At 28.6% G+C, this 23,608-nt stretch overlaps 1 protein-coding gene across 4 annotated transcripts in view; it reads right to left on the reverse strand.

Moving 5' to 3' along the window:
* Positions 1 to 2,046: 2,046 nt before the first annotated feature.
* LOC129910201 (tyrosine-protein phosphatase non-receptor type 9) overlaps positions 2,047 to 23,608 on the reverse strand; it is a 98,567-nt gene continuing 77,005 nt past the window's right edge. For all 4 annotated transcript variants that reach the window (XM_055987477.1, XM_055987478.1, XM_055987475.1 and 1 more), the window contains exons 4-8: positions 7,688 to 8,334; positions 7,466 to 7,623; positions 4,320 to 4,549; positions 4,039 to 4,246; positions 2,047 to 3,968 (exon numbers count right to left, since the gene is read on the reverse strand). In XM_055987477.1, coding sequence (XP_055843452.1) covers positions 3,736 to 3,968; positions 4,039 to 4,246; positions 4,320 to 4,549; positions 7,466 to 7,623; positions 7,688 to 8,334 — 1,476 coding nt within the window. In that variant the 3' untranslated portion in view covers positions 2,047 to 3,735. The remainder of the gene's footprint in view (positions 3,969 to 4,038; positions 4,247 to 4,319; positions 4,550 to 7,465; positions 7,624 to 7,687; positions 8,335 to 23,608) is intronic.

Genomic DNA, 23,608 nt, shown 5'->3' on the forward strand with positions numbered 1-23,608 from the left:
TTATTTTTGAAAATAAAAAAATTGGAAAATTAAAAAGAAATTATTGGAGTAGATTTTCTTTTCTTAAAAAAAAAAAAATAAAACTAAGGTTAAAAAAATTAATTCTTAAATTGAATTAAAAACTTTTAAATAAATTTTTCCCTTGTTTCAATAAATTTGAGTTCTTTTTTATTAACTATTTAATTTTTTAGATTCTAATTATTTTCTTTTTTATTCATATAATTAAACATGAAATTTGTTTGTTTGTTTTTTGTTATCTATTTAACTCTGTCCTATAATAAATGTATGTAAGGTATTTGTATTTATTTTATTATTTTTTTTTTCTTTTCTTTTAGGAATAATTGCTTTGTATTATGTTTTTCATTTTTCTATCCACTTATTGTTAGCTGCGCTGTATTTTTTTAAATTGAAATAAATTTTGAGTTTCTTTCGCATAATAAATTTAATAAAAAGTTTTATGAAATATTTAAATTATTTTAAATAATCAAATAGAAAGTTGTAGAAAAGAATATTTTTTTTTATTTGCGATTTAAAAAAATCGAAATTTAGATAGCAGACAAACGTGATAGTCAATCCTTTTCTGAATGCACACTGCCGGGGAAATTTGTTGGGGAGAACGGCTTCCAATCGTTAAATTCCCATAATATCGTTCTTTTGATGAAAGCGCGAAAAGGGGGAACAATTTCCAGAAGAGTTTTTATTGGAAGACCTTTCACGGAGACATTTCCCTTTGGGTTTTTATTCAGAAATAGAAAGTTACGATCATATAGAATGTGATAAAAGTGAGTCCCGCAAGTTTGTTTGTCTATCTGCATGAGGGGCTACAATACAAACTGTACAAGGGTTTTGATTTTCTCGGCTTGTTCGATTCTAGTATTTCAGATTTCTTTTGCGAATAAGACAAATTATTCAAATCTCGACTTCGAAGTCCAATATAGTAATAGTTTTTTTTTTATTAAGTCAATTCAAAAGTTCATTAAAAAAAATAACGTTTTTTTATGTAGCTAGGCTCCAGATTTCATTTTAACTCAATCAAAAATGTAACAATACAAATTCCAATTTAAATTTCTATCGTTAATTTTCATGAAAAATCATATCAGATCCTCAGCAAGAAAAACATTTTCTGGAACAAAAGTCGAATGATAATGACATCACTATTTAACTAAGAAAATAATTTCGTATTCCAACTAATTGAAGCATTCATTCCCCAGTTTCGAACATTATTAACATTGTTCTCGATAACCCCCAATATTTGCATTTTTTAAATATTGATGGGAAGCACTTCTTTTGAATTTTCATTTCAAATACTTACCCGATGAAATAATTTTAATTATTTTTTATCGTGAACCTGGTGAAACAAGAGCTCAGAACAAAACTTACAATTTTGTGTACAGGACCGGGTAAGGACAATTTCCCAAGAGATAACTGAAACCTGAAAAATTGAAGAAAATGCTTGTTTTCCTTCACTCCAATGAGAGTACCCTTTTAGTACTTATTTCTGAACTTTTTGTGCTTTTGTGTTCCTCACGCCACAAAAAAGTAAAAAATATACAAATCAGCTTCTTTAAGTACTTTTAGTATTTTTTTTTATCCATTGTATGTTCCTTAACGCTAGAAAATAGTACGAAGTCCGGAGTAGTAAGTATTTCGAATTTGCTCTAAATTTTAAGTCACATTAGCTGTTTTTTTTTTTTTTTTTTTTGTATTGCTATCTGCAGTAGAATTTTACAAATATCAACAAATTCCAACTGTGGATACGGAAAGCAATACATAAAAAAAATACGGTTTGTATCATCTATTTGAACACTCCTTCTTTACACTTGAACACTTAGCGCTTTTGAGAAAAATATGGCAAAATGAAAAAAGGACCACAAGCACAAAACGAACCTTTTCACGAAACTGCTGCCAGCTGAAAAGCGGATTTTTTTTACGTATTTCAAGAATTAACTTTATGAAAACATCGATTGCACTTCAAACGAACACAGAAAAACACATGTTGGAAAACTGGTTGGTGCAAAAAGGACAAAAGCTTAAACAAAATTTCAACTTGATAGGTTGCCTTAACATATTTGCAGTCATATTCGTCATACTTGCATATTTGTTTTTTTGGTCGACTAATTTTATTTCAAGCGTAGGTATGTAGGTGCAAATCACAAATTTGAAACTGAGTTGTAGAATCATTTTTGCAGCTTCGTCAACTTTTAATTATTAAGATCTGATTAATAAAAGAGCCACATAACATCTATTTTTGAAGAATTTTTAGTTTGATTTCTTATTTTCTTATTAAAGATTTCCTATAACCAAAGATATTCAGGTTAAGGAAAATGAAAGAACATCACATCCTGCATTTTTCCCCACATTCTAATCCGTGTAAGATTTTGATGGCAAACAAACTCATATTCTTTTCTACAATCAAAGAAAATAAAAGAAAAGAAGAAAAATCATCCCTACGCGAATCAATAAGCCCTCAAATTTAGGTACTTTCATAAATTTGGCTGTTAAAATAAACGGCTACTAGAAATTTAAATTCTGTTTTTTTTTTTTTTGTTTTCTATTTTTAATATCACCTCCGACAAAAGACGGTATTTTTTCCAATGTAATTTTCTTTTTATCCATGTTCCATAATAATTTCTGTCTGGTTTTGTTTTTTTTTTTTTTGTTTTGTTCTCTTGAGTTGAAAAAGCTATAAAAAATAGTTCTCATAGTTCTCATACATTTAATTGTTTAATTTATTATTATTTGATTTTTTTTTATATATTTTTTTTATAATCTTTTTTCATCGATTCTAATATTTTTTTCTGTTTTGTTTTGTTCTTTCTTCTTTTTTTGTTTTTTTAAATACATTAATTGAATTTTTTGTAATCTCTAGAAATCTTAACTACATAATTTGTTTTATTTCTTTTTTTTTTTGTATTTGTTTTTTATTATTTTCATTTAAATTAAAATTTGATTTCTATTTATTTTTTGTTTTTGTTTTATAATTATAATATAATAATAATAATAATAATATGCTTAAGAAAACTTAGAGTATATATTTATAAAAAGAATAAAATAAAAACGTAAAGGACAAAAACTGATTTTCTTTTTTTTTTGTTTAAATAGAACAATCTTTTAAAAAAATTTCTCTACAATGTTTATTAAAAACATTTGTTCTGTTTTGTTTTGTTTATTATAAGAAATATACAAGAAGGGATTGGTTGTTTTTTGTTTTTGTTGTTGCGGGTTAGGGTGGTTGTGGTGGTAGTTTGTTTGTTTTAACATTTAATTATATTTATTTATTTTTATTTAATCTGCAGAAAGTTGTCAAATCTGGCTTCTTTTTTAAAAAAAGAAAACAAAAAAATCATTCCTTCAGGACGGTTACTTGTATCTGCGGCATATGAGTGCGTTTTTAATCTGTCTGCTGGGTCTTATACAAAAAATGTTTGTTTTTTTTTTTATTGTTTAGAAATCACAGGGTTCTAGCATGCTATTTCTACTATGCGGTAGATCATCATATCATTTATTAATCACAGCAGAACAGATCATTAAACACACAGTCGTCCTTGCTTGCTTTCCATTTCAAAATTGATAAAAGACAAATGATTTTTCAGGAGAAATAGTATATTGCGTCCTGCGGTTTTTTTGAATTTTAGCTTCTTAATATTTTTGTTTCTTTTTCAGGAGGTGTAATTATGGATTAATTTTTGTTTTTTTAATATAAACATTTAAAAAGTTAAAATTTTGTTTTTTTTTTTAAATTAAATCGGAATCATCATCTCGATCGTCGAATCCTTCAAGATCAGCCGATTGTAACATTCCACGGGATAAGGCATACTCTATGAGAGCCAAATGACAAAACACATATTGGTCTGGCATTTGTATCGAGTAGGCTCGTTGTGAACGGATTTTTTCGACAGTGCCTCTAATATCGGCAGTACCGACGTCCTCTAATCGGGATATGCATATATCTAATGTTATAAATGTACCTAAAAAATAAAATTGTATTTTATTTAATTTCATTGTTATTTTAATTATATTCGATCTGTTTATTATTACCAGTTCGTCCGATTCCAGCACTACAATGCACAACAATTGGTGGGCCACGTGGATGTCCGGCCCATGTGTCACCTAATGACTTGACCATTTGAGCCTGTTTGTCGCGGACCTTTTGCAAGAAATTTAACATTGCTAACGCCGAACTTGGAACACCATAATCTGGCCAGCTTGTAAACTGCCAATGTGAGACATTCCTTGTTTCTTCAGTCTATAAAAATATATTTAAAAAAATATTGTATTTAAAAAAGACAATGTGAGAATGATTGATTTAATTGATTTACCTTAAAATTTTTGAGTTCTAATGAGGCTACTGTATAATCTTCATTAGATTCTATACTAATTGTTCGCACATGGAAGTGTCCAAATTCACAGGAACTTTCTTCAGCTGGTTCCCAATATTGACCGCATTTAATTCTACCCCTTTCCAACACACGTGTTGTCATAACTATAACTAAACAATGTTGCTCCCAAATCATTCGCCAAAAATCATGGGATGTCTTTGGTAATGGACCTGAAATTTAAAATAAAAGACAAGAAAAAAGTGAAATTAAGAGATTTTTCATTTTTTTTTTAAATGGTTACAAAAATGTAGGTTCACTTGTGCACTTGTGTATGAAAATGGAAAAATGATTATTATAATTTTACGAATATATGAATATAAAATATGTAAGTACTATGAGGAGAGGGTGGTTGATGGGATAGAGTTTTTTTTTTATAAGAATCTAGATTAATTCCATGATATTAAAAAACGAATAACAGAGCACAACCTCATTTTCAGTTATCATCATGGTTTCACAAGGAGTTTTATCTAGGGCACTTATATTTTAAAAAAAGAGGTTTATTGATTTATTTACGAAAATAACATCATGATGTAGGTATATGAACAATGCATAGCACATGTAGGTGCTTAAGTTCAGTGAAATGGTTTAAATAGGGGATACATTTCTTTGATTTTGTATTGTTCACTGAATTAATGGGTACTTTTTTTTTTATAAAATTTTACAAACGTTTTTAATTGGTTTATGATATTGTTTAAGATCAAGGTCGTGAATATGTATCTTTCTAAAGGTTTATTTTTTAATTGAATAATATTGAGACAAAATATGGTTCATATTTGAAATGTAATCAATCCAATGAAATATCCTACAACATTGACTTTAATGCAACTTGAAAAGGTCAAGCTTTATAACATTTTGAAACGCAAAGAGCTAGGAGCTTTATCAGTACATTTTGAACAGTCGAAAATTTCACAAGAACGTACATATTTGTATATTATATAGTTGGCTCGCATTAGATAATGCGAAAAAAGTAGGTTCGCCTCTCTGTGATATACAAGAACGCATTTACCAATTTACTTTAAACTTGGTACTTAACATTATTTTCGTAATATGGGATCAAAAAGAATAGTACCTAACATAGTACAGTGGTATGCAAAATAATAGGTGCAAAAAAAAAATTTGGAAATGTTTTGAATTCTTTAGGAACTAGTGAAACAAGATCCACCAAAATGACTGAAAAAATATGTCGAACTGTTCTTACATAGACTTGTCGATGGTGCACGTTTATCCAACAGTTGATTTTGTTTAATTGTACTATTGGGGGCAACTGTATCTATTTTCGCTGTGCAATAAATAGCATAGAGTAAAATCACTCTCATTCATGGTTTTTTATTAACTAATATAACTTATTTGTATTACTTTTAACGCACTATTTGGCTTAAGGGCCAATTTTTCAACAGTCATAATAACCTCAGTTAGAGCTTATTCCTAGGAATATTTATATTTTATATTGAAATTATTAGTTTTATAGTATAACTGATAATTGAAAATCAGTGCTAAAGGTTATAACAAACGAATAGTATTGAATTTATTTCAAAAATTCTTGAAAACAAAAACTCGACACAGACAAAGTCGGGAAGCAAAAAATTGTAAAATATGTTTTGGTCCGACGGATCAAATATTAATTTACTGGGTGCAGTCTACGATAAAAACGCTTTAAGTCTTGGTAATATTGCAAGAAGGAATCAGTCAATGAGCAATGACCTGGCTCATTCATCTTTGCGTATCAAAAATTTACAGACGGTTCAGAAAAAATGGAGATTTAATGTATTGACCAAAAACTGGACACCAGTGCTGTACAATTGAAAGAGATGCCATATTTGTAAGAATGATTTTTTTTGCCAAAATCGTCATTTAACTGGTGATCATGTCTAAAAATATCTCATGTCATCTGGGAAAGATGAAAAATCGTTAGTGAATCAAAAATAAACAAAGTGCATAGAGAAGCTTGACTTCAATTTGCTTACTAGGGTAGGCCAGTTATTAATCTAGACGTAGATGCAGAGTATACAGATATTCTGACGAGCGATTAGCATAAATTGATTTTTTTTCCAAAACCTTGGCTTTGTATCAGAAGCTTTAATAAGAGAAATAAATTGTACTTGATATTGGGTCGTATGCAAATAGATAAGCTGTTCACTCATTTTTCAGTGTTTTTTTGTTGAGATCGAAATCAAAAATTATTCTGAAAAGAGTAAATAGTTTGATCTCTTTTTGCGTTTGGTCCATTGTCTTAAATGTTTAACTTCAGCTGGAGGTGGTTTTATGATGTGGGATTGTTCTTAGTATAAGTTGGTATTAACGGAATAATTCGAAAATAAGATTATCTCGATATTCTTCAATACAATAATTAGCTCAAGAAAAATCGATATCCAATGGATGAAATTACATATATTATAACAAAACGGGATTCATAAAAAAAAATCAAGTTCTTAAAAAAATGAAGGCCAAAGCATGGTCTAGATTTAAATTACATCACCGAAATTTGGGAGCTATCTTAAAAATAGAGATTGGGAATATGAAAGGGATCATACAAAATAAAGAGTGATGGACTATTTATAAAAAAAAAAAACTTTTTTTAAAGACAAAAATAGACCATTACGTACCAAAGTGAATACTTTGAGTTTTTGTTCTATTTTGGAGAATTAAGGCTTTAAGTTTAATTCTAATATTCAGTTTGAATATTTTCAATTAAGTGCAATTTGTTTTTTTTTTTCCAGAAAACATTGTGAATAATACTTTTGTTCGTCCTTTTTTTAATCGAAGTCTGATTTGCTTTTTGAAATTCTATTTTTGTTGTTAAACTTTATAATGATTCTCAAAAATCGTTCATTCACATTTTGAATGTCTTTCAATACTTTAGGAATGTTTATATTTTCCAGGAAATGTTATTATCACGACAAATGGCTTGTTATGGTTATTTCTACGAAAATCTATTAAGTATTTTGCAAACAATTCTAATGAAACTCATTTTAATAAAAAGGTTTATATTTTTCATGAAAATGTACCTATGTATAACGTTAGTATTTAACGAATAAACTAAATATATAGGTAAAATGTTTTGCTGTTAAAATGAATGGAACCCTTACCTTGAGTTGAAATATATGCATTTTTCTGCTTATAACCATCAACAAAGTTGGCATTTATGTAATCTGACAAATCCTCAGTGTCCTGTGATAGCACCACTCTGCTATGATCGTAGCACAGGACGTCTGTGTAACGATTTTTTGTCAGGTTATTTCGCATCCTTAAAAAAATAAAAATAAAAATAAGTTAAAAATTTGAATATGAATTAAGAAAGAAAAACTTACTTTGCATGAATAAATGTGCCCTCAGGCGCTCGACCCCTAATATCAGCATATTCCTTGAACAAACCGTGCCTCCCGCGTTCCTTTACCATTTGAACGATCTGTTCAATTGTTTTTGGATCTCCTTCTGCCCCGGCCAGACTGTCGTCATCACTGAACCCAGACGAAGCACTACTTGGTGGATTCTCCGACCAGAACTCACTTAGTGGTGCCGTTGTGTCGGGAATATTATCGTTTGCTTCGGCAACAACTGCGCCCTCAATAACACCTTGATCTACAACACCACTGCCAGCAAAATCTGTTGTTGTTGATACTGGTGTTGTTGTATTATTTGTTGTTGTAGTTGTTATTTGTAAATTATTGCTAGATGGTTGTTGGTGCCCAATATTGGCCAGAAGCTCGTCTTCACGATTCGTCATCGATTTGTAGCAATGCAGTAACCATGTGGAGTGATCTATTTCTAGAGTTCCGCCTAAGTATCTGGGCAGGGCTTGACGAGGCACATGCAAACTCAGTGTTGGAACTGATACCGTAAAGACACGTTCTCGCAATTTTTCACGTACAAAAAGTCTTAAAATTTTAAATGGCGCCTTAAACCACAATGGCGCTGTTACAATCAGGACTTTCTTTAATCTCGCAGGATAACCACCCTAAAAAGAAATTAAAAAAAAAAAAGAAAATTGTTAATGAAAGGTAAACAACAAGACGGTTTCAGGTAAAATGCAAATTAGACTGATACAAAATAGGTTTATATTCAAGAAACAAAGAGCGGATATAAAGTCACTGACAAAAAGTTTTTTTTTATTTATATCCTATGCGGCAAGGAATCAGAAAATGGAGATATCGTTTACTTTAAATATGTATTCACATCTTGAGAGTATGTATGGTATTTTCAGTTTAGCTGTAGAAATCAATATTTCTATTCTACAATAGTTTGTGATTGCAGAGTGTGGCTGGACAAATGCCGTTTTCATTTGACTTGGAATAGATCAGGAGAACAGAATAGATGAAAAAACAAACTAAATGAGAAAAAACTGTTCGCTAAATGCTTTCGTCTTAATAAAGTCACTTACTGCTTCAAGATTTATAAAAAAAGTGTTCGAATGCTGCGATAAAAAAAAAAGCAGACAAGTGTTTTTTTCGGGCTGGGAAATTGATACAAAAATCTTGGTTTACGTGGGTCAACTATTGCGAACTGTTTTTTATTTTTTTTTTTGACTTTTTCTTCTTTAGTATCGTAATGATTTGAAACACGATGAAACGAAAAAGCGACAGTAAAAATTGGTGACTTATAATCAACGCACCGCGTTGCGTTTTGAAATATGAATTTTTGAAAAACACCTATTTATTGGGGGTATTTTTTAGTGATTTTTAATTTTTAAGATTTTTTTTTTTTGTAAATCTACAAAGTGTTGGAATCGTTCAATCCACCTGCACATGATTGGTCACAGTTTATTTGGTATGTACTATGTACTTGCTTGATTTTAGTATTTGATAAATAAATAATCATTTTTGGCCCACACTTGTTGTACAGTAATAGAAAAACATAATAATGACCCTAATTAATTTTTAGTTTTAAGTGTTTTAATAATAGAATTAATACAAAATGGCATTTTGGATTTTCTTAATTTTAAAATACAAAATTTTTAATTTGCAAAACTTTAAAATACAGAATTTTGGCAACCGAATTTTAGATTTACAGAATTTTGAGATACAGGATTCAGAATTTCCAGAATTTTGAATTACACAAAATCTGAATAATGGAATGCAAAATCATGTTCACACAGATACAAAATTTTGTAATACAGAACAACAACCCATTCCCACTTTTTCTACTTTCGAAAATAATTACATAAATTGGTATGTAAAAGTTTTGCACAGTTAAATTAATATAATAAAATGTACTGCACAGACAAAATTTTTAGATAGTAATTAAAAAGAATGTGACAAATTATTTTAGGGGTTGTCCCTTATACAATTAATAAAATTACTATTTTTTATCTTCAAGAAAAAAACAACAACATTCATCAAAACAATAACAAAGAAAAAAAAATTACAAAAATTCAAATGTCAAACACTTAAATAATTAAACGCATTTTGTTTCTATTTTTTTTTTTTTTCAAAGTAAACAAAACTCATTAAGAAAACAGAATACAAAATATCTCATTAACACAGCTGTATTTGTTGTGAATTAAAAAAGAAGAGTGAGAGTGAGGTGAAATTCCTCCCCACGACTTTTCTGAACACTTCTAAACAAGAGGGGTTAGGCTACTATCATTTTGCTCTTATACATCACTCTGCCCAGCCCCACAAAACGAAAAAAAAAAAACAAAAACAAAACATTTTATATACAATTTTGTTTTATTTTTTTTTTTTTTAGTTATTTTTGGGGGGAAATATTTGGCACATTTTTCTTTGGTTCAGTGAGCTGAATCACCAGATGTCAACAACAACAAAATGACAACAATAAATCACTTCCATATTTTTATATATTTTTTGGTTTTGTAATAATAAAATGAAAGCAGCGTATAAGTTCACTCAAACATATACGAATTCTTCATAATAATAAATCTTCAAAAAAATATAGGACACACGTGGAAAATAGGACAAAATAGAAATGACTAACGGTCACTGATTGTGTGCAGTGCTGTCAAGCAGAAGAGTCAATTCACATACCTTATTGGGAACACCATATCACGAGTTGAGATTACAAGATGTCCTGAGAAGGAAAAACAAAAACTAGGTGATTCCAATTCAGTTCGAAATGAGTTTCGTTTTTTTTTTTTGTTTGTTTTTGTTTTTATTGAATGTGAATTATAAAGTGTTCGAATATCAAAATATGGGTTACAGTGCGGCGGATGTTGAATTTCGCTGGGATTATAACAAACTATTTGGTTGCTCTGGCTTAATGAGGACTCTAACTACAATATTGGTACATAATCAACATAGTTCATATAGAAACACAGATGGAAACACACATAATAGTTAGGTATACCCGAGATGAACTGGCGCACTAGAGAGCAGTAAAAATCTAGAACGTGGCGTAGTATAGAGAGGAGTAGGTGACACTTCAACCAGAATTCACAATCTGCTTGATGCAGTTCTGCACAAGCACACAGGCTACAATGCAAAATGCTCTTTCTCTCTTAAAGCACCAACAACAGCAGCAGCAAAAAGGGATTATATTTTTCAACAAACAATCAGTGTTACCAAGCTGCAGGGTAAATTTATGATTAAAGTAAATCTTTGAAAATATAATGAGACCAATATATTGCAGTTCAGTTTTTTTGTAATAAAAAAATTGCATATTTTTAGGAAGTGCGTTTTGGAATTATGGGACTTTTATGCAAAAAAAATTGCATATTTTTAGTAGCTACGTTTAAAAATTATGGGACAATTGCATATATTCTGAAGCTACGTTTTAAAGTGATGGGAATTAAATGCAAATGTTTAGGCACTGAGTTTTTAAATTATATGACTTAAAAGCAAAAAATTACATATTTTTGCTTTTACAATTATGGGACTTACTCGTAAAAGCAATATTTGCATATTTTTAGGAGCTGTGTTAAAATTTTAATACTTAAATGCACAAAATTGCATATGTTTAAAATCTATGTACGTTTTAAAATTATGGGACTTAAATGCGAAAATTGCATATGTTTAGGAGTTACATTTTAAAATTATGTGACTTAAAAGCAAACAAATTGCATATTTTTAGAACCCACGCTTTAAAATTATAGGACTTACATGCAAAAAATTGCATATTTTTAAGAGCTACGTTTTGAAACTGTGCGAATCAAATGCAAAAAATTGCATATCTTTAGGATCTACATATATGTAATTTCAGAGGTTTGCTTCGTTGTAAAAAATATTCAGATTTTCAAGGAAACAATAAGTTGGGTCTCAACACCATTGTTGAAGGTCCCTCAAAACTTAATACTAACATTTCCCTATTAAATCTTATCACTTATTTTATTCGATATATTTTAAAACCTGCAACACTACAGGAGGGAAAACATAAAAATTACGTAAAAAAAGTAGGTGCATAAGGTAACTCTATCCCCAACGATCAACCAACAATCACCACCCATAAAAGGCCCCCAGGAAGGGGGCTAAGTTGTTTGACAAAAAAAAAGAAACCTAGAATAAAAAATAAAGCGATGTTTCATTCTACATAGAACAGAATGGAAAGAGATGCTATCTTGCAACTCAACACAGCACAACTAAGGGTAGAAATTGTATGTCGTTGGTTGAATGTTTTGTTGTTGTTGGTTGGATGGGGATGATGATGGTTCTCCAGCAGTAGCATTTTTGTAATTGGGGGTAGAAAAGCTGTCGCAGATTGTGTGTCTATTTGTCATTTGAAGAAAAAAAAAAAAAAGAAAAAGCTGAATAAAAAACGTGTTGTCAGAGCATTCTTATGTATATGTGTGTGCAAATATTGCTCTCGAAAAAATGATTTCATTGTTATGTAAGAGAGATAAAATCAATTAAGAATTCGCTAGCGGGCTTTAAACTTACAAATTCAAAACACACACATATTATAATCTATACTACTGGTATTCTCGTGCAGTACTTTTTTTTTGTTTTTGTTTTTTTTTTTTTTTCTAAATGAGAATATAGGGAAATGAGAATAATAAGAGATTAAAGTTAATAAACACTTAAAACATCAAAGATTTCATGAAAATAAATACATGTTTTGATCCCTCAATTTTTTAACATTTTAAATGAAATAAAAAGAAATGTTTTGTTTCATAGTAAATACCTACCTACGAAAAATATTTTGGAAAAAAATCTAAGCAAAATTCATTTAGTTAGTCTGACATGATTTATAATTTTTGTGTCAAGATAATTTAATGATGAAATAAAAGAACGTTTATGATTTGGACTCCCAACAAATCCTTTGCACTTTTGAGATTGAATTTTTGAATTAAGTAAAGAAAAAATGAATTTATTTTCATTATTTTAGTTTTCTTTCTTGTTAGAACGAATAGTTCTTACAAATATTTTTGTTAAGTGTTTTTTACTTTGATTAAATTTGGTGTACGTAATAGTCTTATTGATTCTAACAAAATTGTTTAGTTTCTCTCAAAAATGCGGATAACGGAAATATGGCGTTTCCGTTTATTCAAAAATTGACATATTTTTTCGGTTCGTATGTATATTTCATCAAAGTAAAAGCCAATTTTATTCAAAATTTACAGACAGGTATTTCTTATAATTTTGAGGTGTTAAATGTTTAAAAAAATTTAAGTTTTTGAAACAAATTACAAAATCTAATTTTTTTAACTTTATATATTTTTTTTTTTTGATTTTTTTTCTCGAAACATAACAAAATCATTATGAATTGGTTCCAAAAAATCTAATATTATAATATTTAGAATACATTTTAATAAAAGGAATAGTGATTTTTTTTAGAGGAGATACTTTTTTTATGGTTTCTAAAAACCAACACACCACAGTTACTCTTACTCTTACTCTTTAACCGAGCTAAATGGCAGATTGGTATTGGTGAAAAATTTCGAATGTATGCGATAAAAATCTGACATGACATTACCATGATAGAGAATGCGAAAATGAGGATCTTCTAATACGGACAGTCAAAACTAAAGTGAGTTTTTTTTTATTGGTTATTTAGGTATTTTGGCTGGGTTGGGGTCAAAATTTTGCCGGGGTCAAAATTTTTTTGTCAAAATTCTGCTTTCAAAATTCTGCTTTACAAAATTCTGTTTTCAAAATTCTGCTTTTCAAAATTCTGTTTTTCAAAATTCTACAAAAAATTAAAAAAACACGCGCTTTTTAACATTTTCCAAACCATTTTTTAATTTTTTGCAAAATTCTGTAAAATCATCTTCTTGAAAAATTATCTACTTATTTGATTACTTACCTACATAATTTATCATTCTTTGAATGCATATTAATTTTTGTTTAATAAATAAATAAATTTGAAAATATTAAGTAAAGGTTTTTAATACTAAACATTTCCGAAAATAATTCAAAATTTTTTAATTTATCAAATAAAGATGAATATATTAAAAAATTTGAATAAGAAAAGGAATATTTTGTATCCAACAACATCGGTTCCAATAAGTTATAGATTTAATTTGAAAGAAAGTCAGTCTATGCATTTTAAGAAATATTTGCGACACTTAAACAAAAAAATTTAGCAAAGTACCAATGTTGAAATACATTAATGAGGTGTATTTTTCTTTAGTCAGCGCATATGCAGAATTGCTAGAATTTTTTTGTTCAAATATAATGCTATTAGAATTTTGAAAAGTAGAATTGTAAAAAGCAGAATTTTGAAAAGCAGAATAGAAAAAAAGCAGAATTTTGAGCTATGAAAGGAAATATTTTTTTTTTTTTTAATCAGGGTAAGAAAACACTTTTTTTCTGAAAAACCTATTAAAAAGATTTTAGCATTTGCAATAAGAGTCTTTTAACAAATCGTAAAACAAGCCAAAAATATTTCACACTCAGTTTGCGTATTTTTTGGCCTTGGTGCACTATTTTGAAAAACTCTCAATATCTCAGGAACGAAGATGTACAACTCCTATGAGAAAATTGTTTACGAAAGAAAAAAAAAAAAAAAGATAATTATATTTACAATCAGTATGGTCCTTGCAAAATTTTTTGGGACAAGTGGTTTTCCAGATAATGAGATGTACGATTTTTTTTTAATGGCAGACATCCCACAAGACCAAGAATACAAAAACTGAGCATAAAACCCTCTTCAATACTATATACAAGAGTCCAAATTGGAAAAATTTAGCTTTTGAAGAGCAAACCTCCTCATTGATTTAAGTGCTAAAGTACTTAAAACTGATATAAGAAATCGATTTCGACATAGTTCACGTTATTTGTAAAGCAAATTTCAAATTTCATAATATCTTGTGCCCAAATCTTTCGCTAATATTATTCCTTTCAGCAATTACATACCTTGAAGTTGCTCAAATCTTTTCTAAAGAATTCAATGCAGGTATTTTGATTATTCTACTACAAATTTCCAACACAAAAAAACTTTGATTTTCTTGATGGAATGATGAAAGGAGAAAATTCTAAAATTCATAAATTTCTAACAACCTCGCACGAATACAGCTTTTATTCTATTATGTGATGCTTTTCAATCAATTTCATCCGACCTAAATAATATTGCACAAACGAATTCTTCCGTCCTATTTCCTATATCCAACAATACTGCATTCTTCCTAGAGTCACTTTCGTCGTCATCGTCATTCTCATCATCATCGTCGCATATACGATAATGAACAACTCGAAGCAATTATCCATAAACTGGATCAACCCATATTGGTTTCTGGTTTTTTCTTCCTTGGTCCTTTTTTTTAAATTAAAAAAAAATAATAATAAAGAATTAAAAATGAATAAAAAAAAAAAAATCTATAAAATTCAAAGCAGGAAAAAGGAATACCAGGATATTGCTCTACAAACAAAACACACATAAAAAAAGGACGTGTCGGCGTTTACAAATTTTTTTCTTTTAATGTGCGCACAGGATACCTGCTATTCTGAAAGTGTTCAAAGTGCACAGGTTATTCCTTATTTCCTCTTTTTTTTTGTTGTATATTTTTAATAGTCCATCCTAAAGGAAGCAAACAAAACGGATAAAAGGAATTAAACAAAAACACAAAAAGAAAGAAAAAAAAAAACATAAAACAGATTCCCGGGATAGGTATAATCAGAAACCGCAAACTCGTCCTATTTACGTTCACTGAACAGGCTCATTTATTCACGCAAAAAATATCAAGTATGCCATTCCTAGCCCTAAGCGGCGACGGGAGCGGCCGGTATAGGAGTAGCAGCTGCTGGATATTATATCTTTTGCATTCCAGTCCGGACCAAACGACCCTTTTGTTCGCTTCCAATTATCTCCTCACTCATACTGCCTTGTTCCTGACGTTTATAGCTATTTTTTTTTATCTTAGATTATAATTATAAAGATTTGATTTTTTTTTTCATAAAGGGTGTTTTTTTTTTAGTAAAGTGAAATTTACTTTAGGCAAGGGATGCTGTTGATAAGAGGCTAATTATTTTTTTTTATTTATCTTCAATTACTTTTTGCAATTTATAATAGAAGGTTTTATTTATCCTTTAAAAACACTTACAAAGAATGAGATTAATTTCAGGAATCAGTATGCGACACATTAATTTTAAGTTATGTTTATTTCAAGAAAGTCAGTTTTAACTGTGAAGTCATAACTATTTTAATTTTCATAGATATAAGAAAAATAATATTTTGGTTGCTGTGGAAAAAATTCCATCAATGTTTTGATAAAGAAACACCCTTTGTTTATTTATTTTTATCTTAACACAATGTTTTATAGATACACGTTGATAGGTCTTAAAAAAAGTTAATGTGAAATCAATGACATGTGGAAAGGACTCGTTTATGTTTGGATTTTATTTTTTAAATGTATGTATGTAGCAGAGCCAACGTGTAGTCCGTGTCTTATTTTTGTTTACATTGTTGTTTGATGTTTTTATTGAAGCTTAATAAAATATATGGGCAATTCCGTAGCAAAAGCTACAATGAAGAAATAACAAATTTTTTATTGTCGATAAGTAACAGCTTCAATATTATTTATCTTATGTAATTTTACGTGGAAAATTTTCTAATCGAAATATTTTTTTCGCCCGGAATTTAAAAACAGTTGCAAGTTTCAGCCGAACGGAATCAAAATTTTAATGGAATTAAAGGTAACACAGTAAGGTATCTAATAGGGATAAAAAAGAACATAAATGCTATCACTGTATATTTTAATACAATTTGGATGGGCAAAATTTAGTTAAACAAAGAAAATATGTATATTTTTGACACAGATCTATTATAGGCATATACCGAAATATATTTCATTTGATACCAATTATATGATTACGCTTTTTGCAGTCAATTGTTTGAAAAGAAAAAAAAAACTGAAATTTTGTTTTTGAGATCAGCAACTAATTTCAACCTTAAGGCTAATACATACATGGTGAAGCAAGTCGTTAAGTGAATCCATACATTTTTTTTTTGGTCACCCGTGAACGTTCCTGTGAAATTTCGTGGTGATAAAAAAAATTGGAAAGTTTTGCTTCACGACGTGAAGTAGTTCATGTGCAAAATGTACAGGAATCTCTTTCACTCGTGAATCTACTCTCCTTATATGTATGTATATTTTCCGAAAAAAATTAATTTGATAATTGAAAACAAACAAAAATTGTATGAATTCACTTCACGACTTGCTTCACAAGTATGTATTAGGCTTTAAATATTTCGACTTTCCCATGAAATACTTGGAAAATATTCTACACGCAAAACATATGTATAACAAACTGGTCCCTGTACGTTCAAGGTCATGATTCCATAGTAAAATGGACATTCCCTTTGAAAACTAAGTCCAATTTAGTACTGGCATTGAATAATTATATATAGAAGTGACACCGATAGTTTCTAGCGCCACAGAATTTTATTTTTTTCGGCAATCAGATGTACTAAAAAATGTCCAGAGAGAATGGGGCTTGTCCTAGAAATTTATATTTCCAAAAATTTGTTTTTAAAAAAGGAAATTTCACTAATACAAACATTAGAAAACAAATATCAAATAAAAATAAAACGTATCGACATGTCGACATCCTAAATTAGAAAAAAAAAAATAAGGAAATTTTACTCACACATAAAACATAAAACAAAAATAAATCTTATCGACACATCGACATCCTATAAATGAAAAAAGAAAATATGGAAATTTTACTCATACATACAAAATTACACAAATATCAAACAAAAATATTGAAAAGTTATTTGACATTATAAATGTATCCATAGTAACTCGAAACTAAAAACAAAACATTTTTATTAACGACGAGAATTTGAACAAAATTAAATAATTATTGTTGTATATCCTAGGCACGTTATAGCTTATAGGGCATGAAAGTTACACTTATTTCAATAGTCCTATTAGCGTAGGTGACAAGGTGATTGCTCTTTACTTTTGCTCTTTGAGTTCGTATCCCCACAGAGATTGCTATTTTTTTATATTATATTTTTTTTTGGCAATATTATAAAATGCGTAACAACTAGCGCCTTTTTTTGCTGAATCGAAACTCCACCTGATAACTTTACTTCATGACAAATAAATTTGTGCCAAAGAAATCTGAATAAGAAGTTTTATTCACCAAAACTTATAATTAGTAAATTTTATTTTCTACGGGCCTTACCAATAATCAAATTTAAGGCTGACTTAAATATTTAACTGAATTATATATATTTCACCCTACCAATAAACAATTTAATACTCAGGTACAAGGCTAACGCTCGGCTAAATTTAATAGTTGAGTTTCATAACGAGTGCAGCTTTTAACCTGAGTTGTTTTTATACACTAGTCCAAAAAGTTAAAGGAACAAAGCAGAATTCGTGATACCTCCAACAAGTACCTATTCAATTTGATTTCTTCTACTAAGAAAGATTTGTAGAAAAAAAATTTCAAAATCGTTGGAGCCTTATAAATAAATTAAAACAAAAAAAAAATAAAATTGGTATGCAATTTCGTAGAAATCACTATTCAACATTCAAAACTAAAATGTCAAAAAAAATTAATTTCCGGTTTTCGAAAATTTGATTTTTCAAAAAAAAGTGTTCAATTTTTTTTATCCAAAAACTATTATTTTTCCAAATTGTCTTACTGTTTTATATTTAAACTATATAAATATTTAAACTACATAAAAATTCTTTAAAATTGAATTGGCAGTTTGGCAGAAAATCAGATTTGAAAAAAAAAAAAAACGGTTCTACGGTAGGTTAATAATAATTTTAAAACATTTCCATGATTGCCCAAAAACTATTTTATAATTTTTTTAAACAAAATTACTTGTACCGTTTTCGAGAAAATAAAACATTTCCGATATTGGTATATGGCAGGTATCGTTATTTCTGGTAAAAAAAATTAGTTCTAAAAACCCCTCTGGAGAGTCTCCAAAAAATACTTCATACCAAGTTTGATGTTAATCGGTAGATCCGTTTAGCTATAGACAGACAGACTGACAGATGAACAAAAAAAATCTACTATTAGTATTCTCCAATGGAACAGGGCTATAGTAATGCAATGTCTGATTGTTATCTCAACTTTTTTTTTGTGAGAATGCATAGCTTGACTATATAGTATCATGACAAAATAAAGAGCATGTAAAAGCTACATTCTTCTAGTTTTAGGATATTAGAAATAAATATTTTATTTCAAATGGTGAAATAGGAAAATCATTGGAACTATCCAAAACCACATTTTCATACATTTGCGATCAAAATAGACCTTTTTACAGTTTTTTTTTTCAAATAAACTAAAATTCTTGTGAGTTTATTTCAACATTTTATTAATTATTATCGTTTAAATTTTAGATTAAAAAAAAAATTAAAAACAGAGAAAAGTATCCAAAAATGGTACGAAAAGATTTTTTTTCCAAAATTTAACATTTTGTAAAAACTGCAAATTTGAACAAAGCCGTAAATCCAAAGTTCTTGTTCGCATACATAAATCATTTTAAGCAAATAATCGAGATAGTTTCGTATTGTATTAAAATATTTGAAATATGCATTAAAATACTTTAAAATAATGTGTAATATGGCCATATTGTATGAACTTGATCCTTACCTACTCTTGCATATGGGGTTTAAGAAAATAGTAAGTATATGCTACAGTGCATGCAGACAACATTTAAATAATGTGAACTACAGCTAGATATTATTACAAAAAGCACCCTAGTCAAAATTAAATAAACTCTCTATAGTTGAAGAAAAATCTTCTTGTCGTTAATAAAAACAGAAAAACAAAATCCTTTCAAATATACATAAGAATCAAACATTCAAAAATAAATGTTCAATTCAAAATATTACAAAAATTAAAAATAAATTCAATTTGAATATTACAGAAACAAAAATAAACAAACACACTTCTAACACAACACAAAACTAATACAAATACACCAAATATAAATAATATAGTAGTTGTGGTTACTTAGTAACCAAAAGTCCTTTTAAGGAATTTTTCGGCCATCGAATACACAATCCTAAAACGATTGTGGCGCCACTCTTGTAACGATTGTAGCGCCACCCCTCAAACAAAGCGGATGTTTTTTCCGGTGTCACTTCTATATATAATTATTCAATGGTACTGGCAAATGTGTTAAATCGGTAAAACATACTTAAAAAAGCTATTTTTTATTATATTGCTTGACAACTTTCCTATCAATTCCTTAAAAGTTCTATTTAAGTGTTATATTATTTACAATTATACTAAATTACTAAATTTTATACTAAAATACTAAATTTTATTAAATACTAAAATTTTATTAAATTCGACTGAAATCACTTTTTCCGTACTACCTAGGGGTCAGGGGTCATTTTCGGGGATACGCCATATCAAATTTTGGTGTAAAACTGTGGTTTTATATTCTCCTCCATCAAAGGAGCGTAATTGCATCAAAAAATGTTGTACTTAAATTAACTTTGATAAAATTTCTAGATTGATCGGGCTACATCGTGGGACGCCATTTAGCGTCAAAATAAAAATCTGAAAAAATTAGTGTATTTTTTTCATTTTTTTGAAATAGTTTTTCCAGATTCAGATTTTACTTTATTATCTCTCGAATTTTAGAAAAATGTAAATTAAATTGTAACAAGATTAGTCTACTCTTAACATGTATGCCAAATCTCATCAAAATTAAAAATAGTTAAATAGTTCTGATTTAACCAGTTTAAATAGCTCTGATTTTACTTGGTATTCATTCAGTTAAAAAAAATGCAAACAAAATTTCATATTTTAAACCAACCCTTTTAAGAACAGAATACATCTTTGATTCTTCACTTTCTTTCACATTTTTTTTCGACTTAGGGCATGTGTATCTTCTAAAGATGCCATCTTCATCAAAAAGTCATTTTCGGAAAAATTGGAATTATTCTATTCTTTTCATCGAAAAGTGATTTTCAGAAAAAAAAAAAGGAATTTATTCGTTGTTAAAACTGATGATTCATAGTTCGAAACCGGGAAATCTTTTTTAGCGCAAAAGTATTGGCAGAGCTAAACAAAGAATTAGATTATTTTAATGTGAAGAATACTGGGGTAGATATGTAGATTGGAGTGGTTCACGCTTGTATGGGAAAAATAAAATTTTCAAATAAACGTTGGCCACCCCCTAGTTTGGTTTCACCTATTGGTATCATACTGTTGAATTTTCAGCCTCCTATCTTATATAGAAGGGGGTGATGATCGCTTTTGAAAAATTGTATTTTAATAGAAAAAATTTAAAAGAAAATATTTAAAAAAAAATATTTTTAAAAAAAAAATTTTTGTTTTTTAAATTTTAAGTTAAAAATTGCTTGAAAGTTGTGGTTGTTATACTTATTCTGAAAAAATATCGAAATAATAATTTTTGGGGCCACTTCCAAGTAAATTTCGTCAACAGGTGGTACACACAGACTTTTTATTTGCACATTTTCCTTATTATTTATTATTATTAATTATTTCTCACTTTTATTCGAAAAAAAAAATATTTTATATGTTTCATAAAGACAAGTGAAACTTAAATAAAAATTTAAAAAAAAAATGAAAAATAAAAATCAAGATTACCTACAAAACCTAAAAATTGAACTGTTACAAGCACCCTCTTGCGGTTAAGATAGCGAATTGAAATTTCGCAACGTTAATGTTGTAGTTAAGTGGAACAAATTTAGGGGGTGACCCGACCGAAAATCGAAAAAAAATAATTTTTGGACCACACTAATGTAGATTTTACCTGACTGCTTTTGAAATTCCTTGACTTTCCCTAAGCAAATTGTTGGTCTTCGAATTTCCCGGACTTTCCAATCGAGTGGCACCTATAACCTATAACTACTTTCCTGTTCAATAAACAGACTTATGCCAATACAATAGTCGCCATTGACTTTTATTTAAATTTTTACTTGGTTGTTGGTACGTTACGAATTTTAACCGAATTTGGTCCTTTTATTAAAAAAGTTAAGACTTTTTCAATGATATACCAAGTCAATCTCTTCTTTAAAAAAAAATATTCAAAGAAACAATATAAAGCAGCTTTTTAAAATAATAAATATAAATTTTTCCTGGAAAATAAACTTTTTTAAATGTTCCATCTTTAAATCTTCGTATAATGATATTATTATTATTTTTTTTTTATTTATGATTGAATTTTCATGACAACTGGCATTTATAAGAAAAATAAACATAAGTATACAACTAAGGACACACACAAATCTCATCATTTAGATCTTAATGTCCTCATTTAGAAAACTCCCTCCTATAACATTAATTTAAATAATTCTAATCGATGCTGTTTCCATTTCGCCTACGCAAATAAAGCAATTCAATGGAATTTTTTTTGTGTGCACTAATAGGGAAAGAAGAGACCTCTTAAAGGACGATAAACTGTGAATATGAGAGTATAGTAGTAGTAGGCGGCGTGATTCGTTTCCTCTGATAGGACACAATTATATACACTTCCTTTGTGGTGTATTATTCATAGATATATATAAAGCCTTGTTCCGTCGTTAAACGTCGGTCGGTATAGGAATCTAATATAATGAAAGTTCGATTAAGTGGAAAAACCAAGCCTATACAATAGAGATAGAGATTGTGTAAATTGTAGAGAATGTGTCTGTGTTAGATCACAAGTGCGAATAATGTAGAATTTTTTTTTCTGTCTGTTTTATTTTAGTGGAAAAAACTAAACGAAACAGTGTCAATACCTAATTGCTCTATTTTTATTCTTTTTTTTTTTTGTAAGGATTCTTATTTGCTTTGTCATCATTTTATACTACTGTCCCCGTCTACAACACTTTTTTGTAATAATATGAACTCAATGTTCTAGACAAATCGATATGACCTGTAAAGGGATTTCAGGGCCCTTAACATTTTTTTTACAAGTGTTTTTGTACATTATTTACATTTTTACCCTCAGAAGAATAACAACAACAAAAAACGATATAAATGATGATACGACCTCGTATAGTCGTCTTCTTCTTCGTAGCTCGCTATAATTTATCCATTTAATTCGGTTGGCCGATTTTGATACTTTGTTGGTTTTTTTTATTTCTTTTTTTTCTTTCACTTTCATTCCACAGATCAATACGATAATGTGGAAGGAGAAAAATGGGTGAGTTCTACCTTATTTTTTTTACATTGTATAAACGTTTTTATTTCTTTTTGTGAAACGTTTACTCTAAGCACATAATAGAGGTAAACGTTTACCCTTCACCTGATTACCTAGAAAAAAAAATAATCTAGAAAAAAAAAATGTTTAAAAAAGACAAAACAGAAATAAGTCTTCAAGTAGAATTGATAATGAGAGTAAAATTTAAATAAATAATTATAAAGGATGCGAGGTTTTCATGTCATTAACCACACGAGCGGATTGCCCTGAAAAAAATAGAAACAAAACCAACACTGGTAGATAAAAGTGACAACAGACAAAAATAAATGGAAAAAAGGACACAATTCAAAAAGTTCAAGCATTCTTAAAATTATAAGAATTTTATAAAACTGATGAATAGGTGAAGGATGGTAGACAAAATTGAGATTTCTAAGTATTTTTGTTTTTTTTTTTTTTTTGAGTACCCTTACTCCTACTTAAATATCTGATGTCATTTTTAATTTTTTTGAAAAACTTTCCAAGGAAATTAAATAATATAAAATATAATCTCAAGTTGAATGAAAAAGTATATATGAACTTATTCTATATTTGTACTTTCTCAGAATTTGTATTTAAATGGACCTAAATGGTATTTTCACTTGAATCAAAATGATAAATATAGAATTTTGGGAAAATGAAAAATACAATTATAAAGTACAGTTGAGGGATTTTGCCCTTATAAAAAGGTGAAGTACATAGCTCCAATTTATTTATAATTTTAATAAAAGTTT

The sequence above is a fragment of the Episyrphus balteatus genome, chromosome 2, assembly GCF_945859705.1.
Source record: "Episyrphus balteatus chromosome 2, idEpiBalt1.1, whole genome shotgun sequence".
In the NCBI taxonomy this organism is placed as follows: domain Eukaryota; kingdom Metazoa; phylum Arthropoda; class Insecta; order Diptera; family Syrphidae; genus Episyrphus; species Episyrphus balteatus.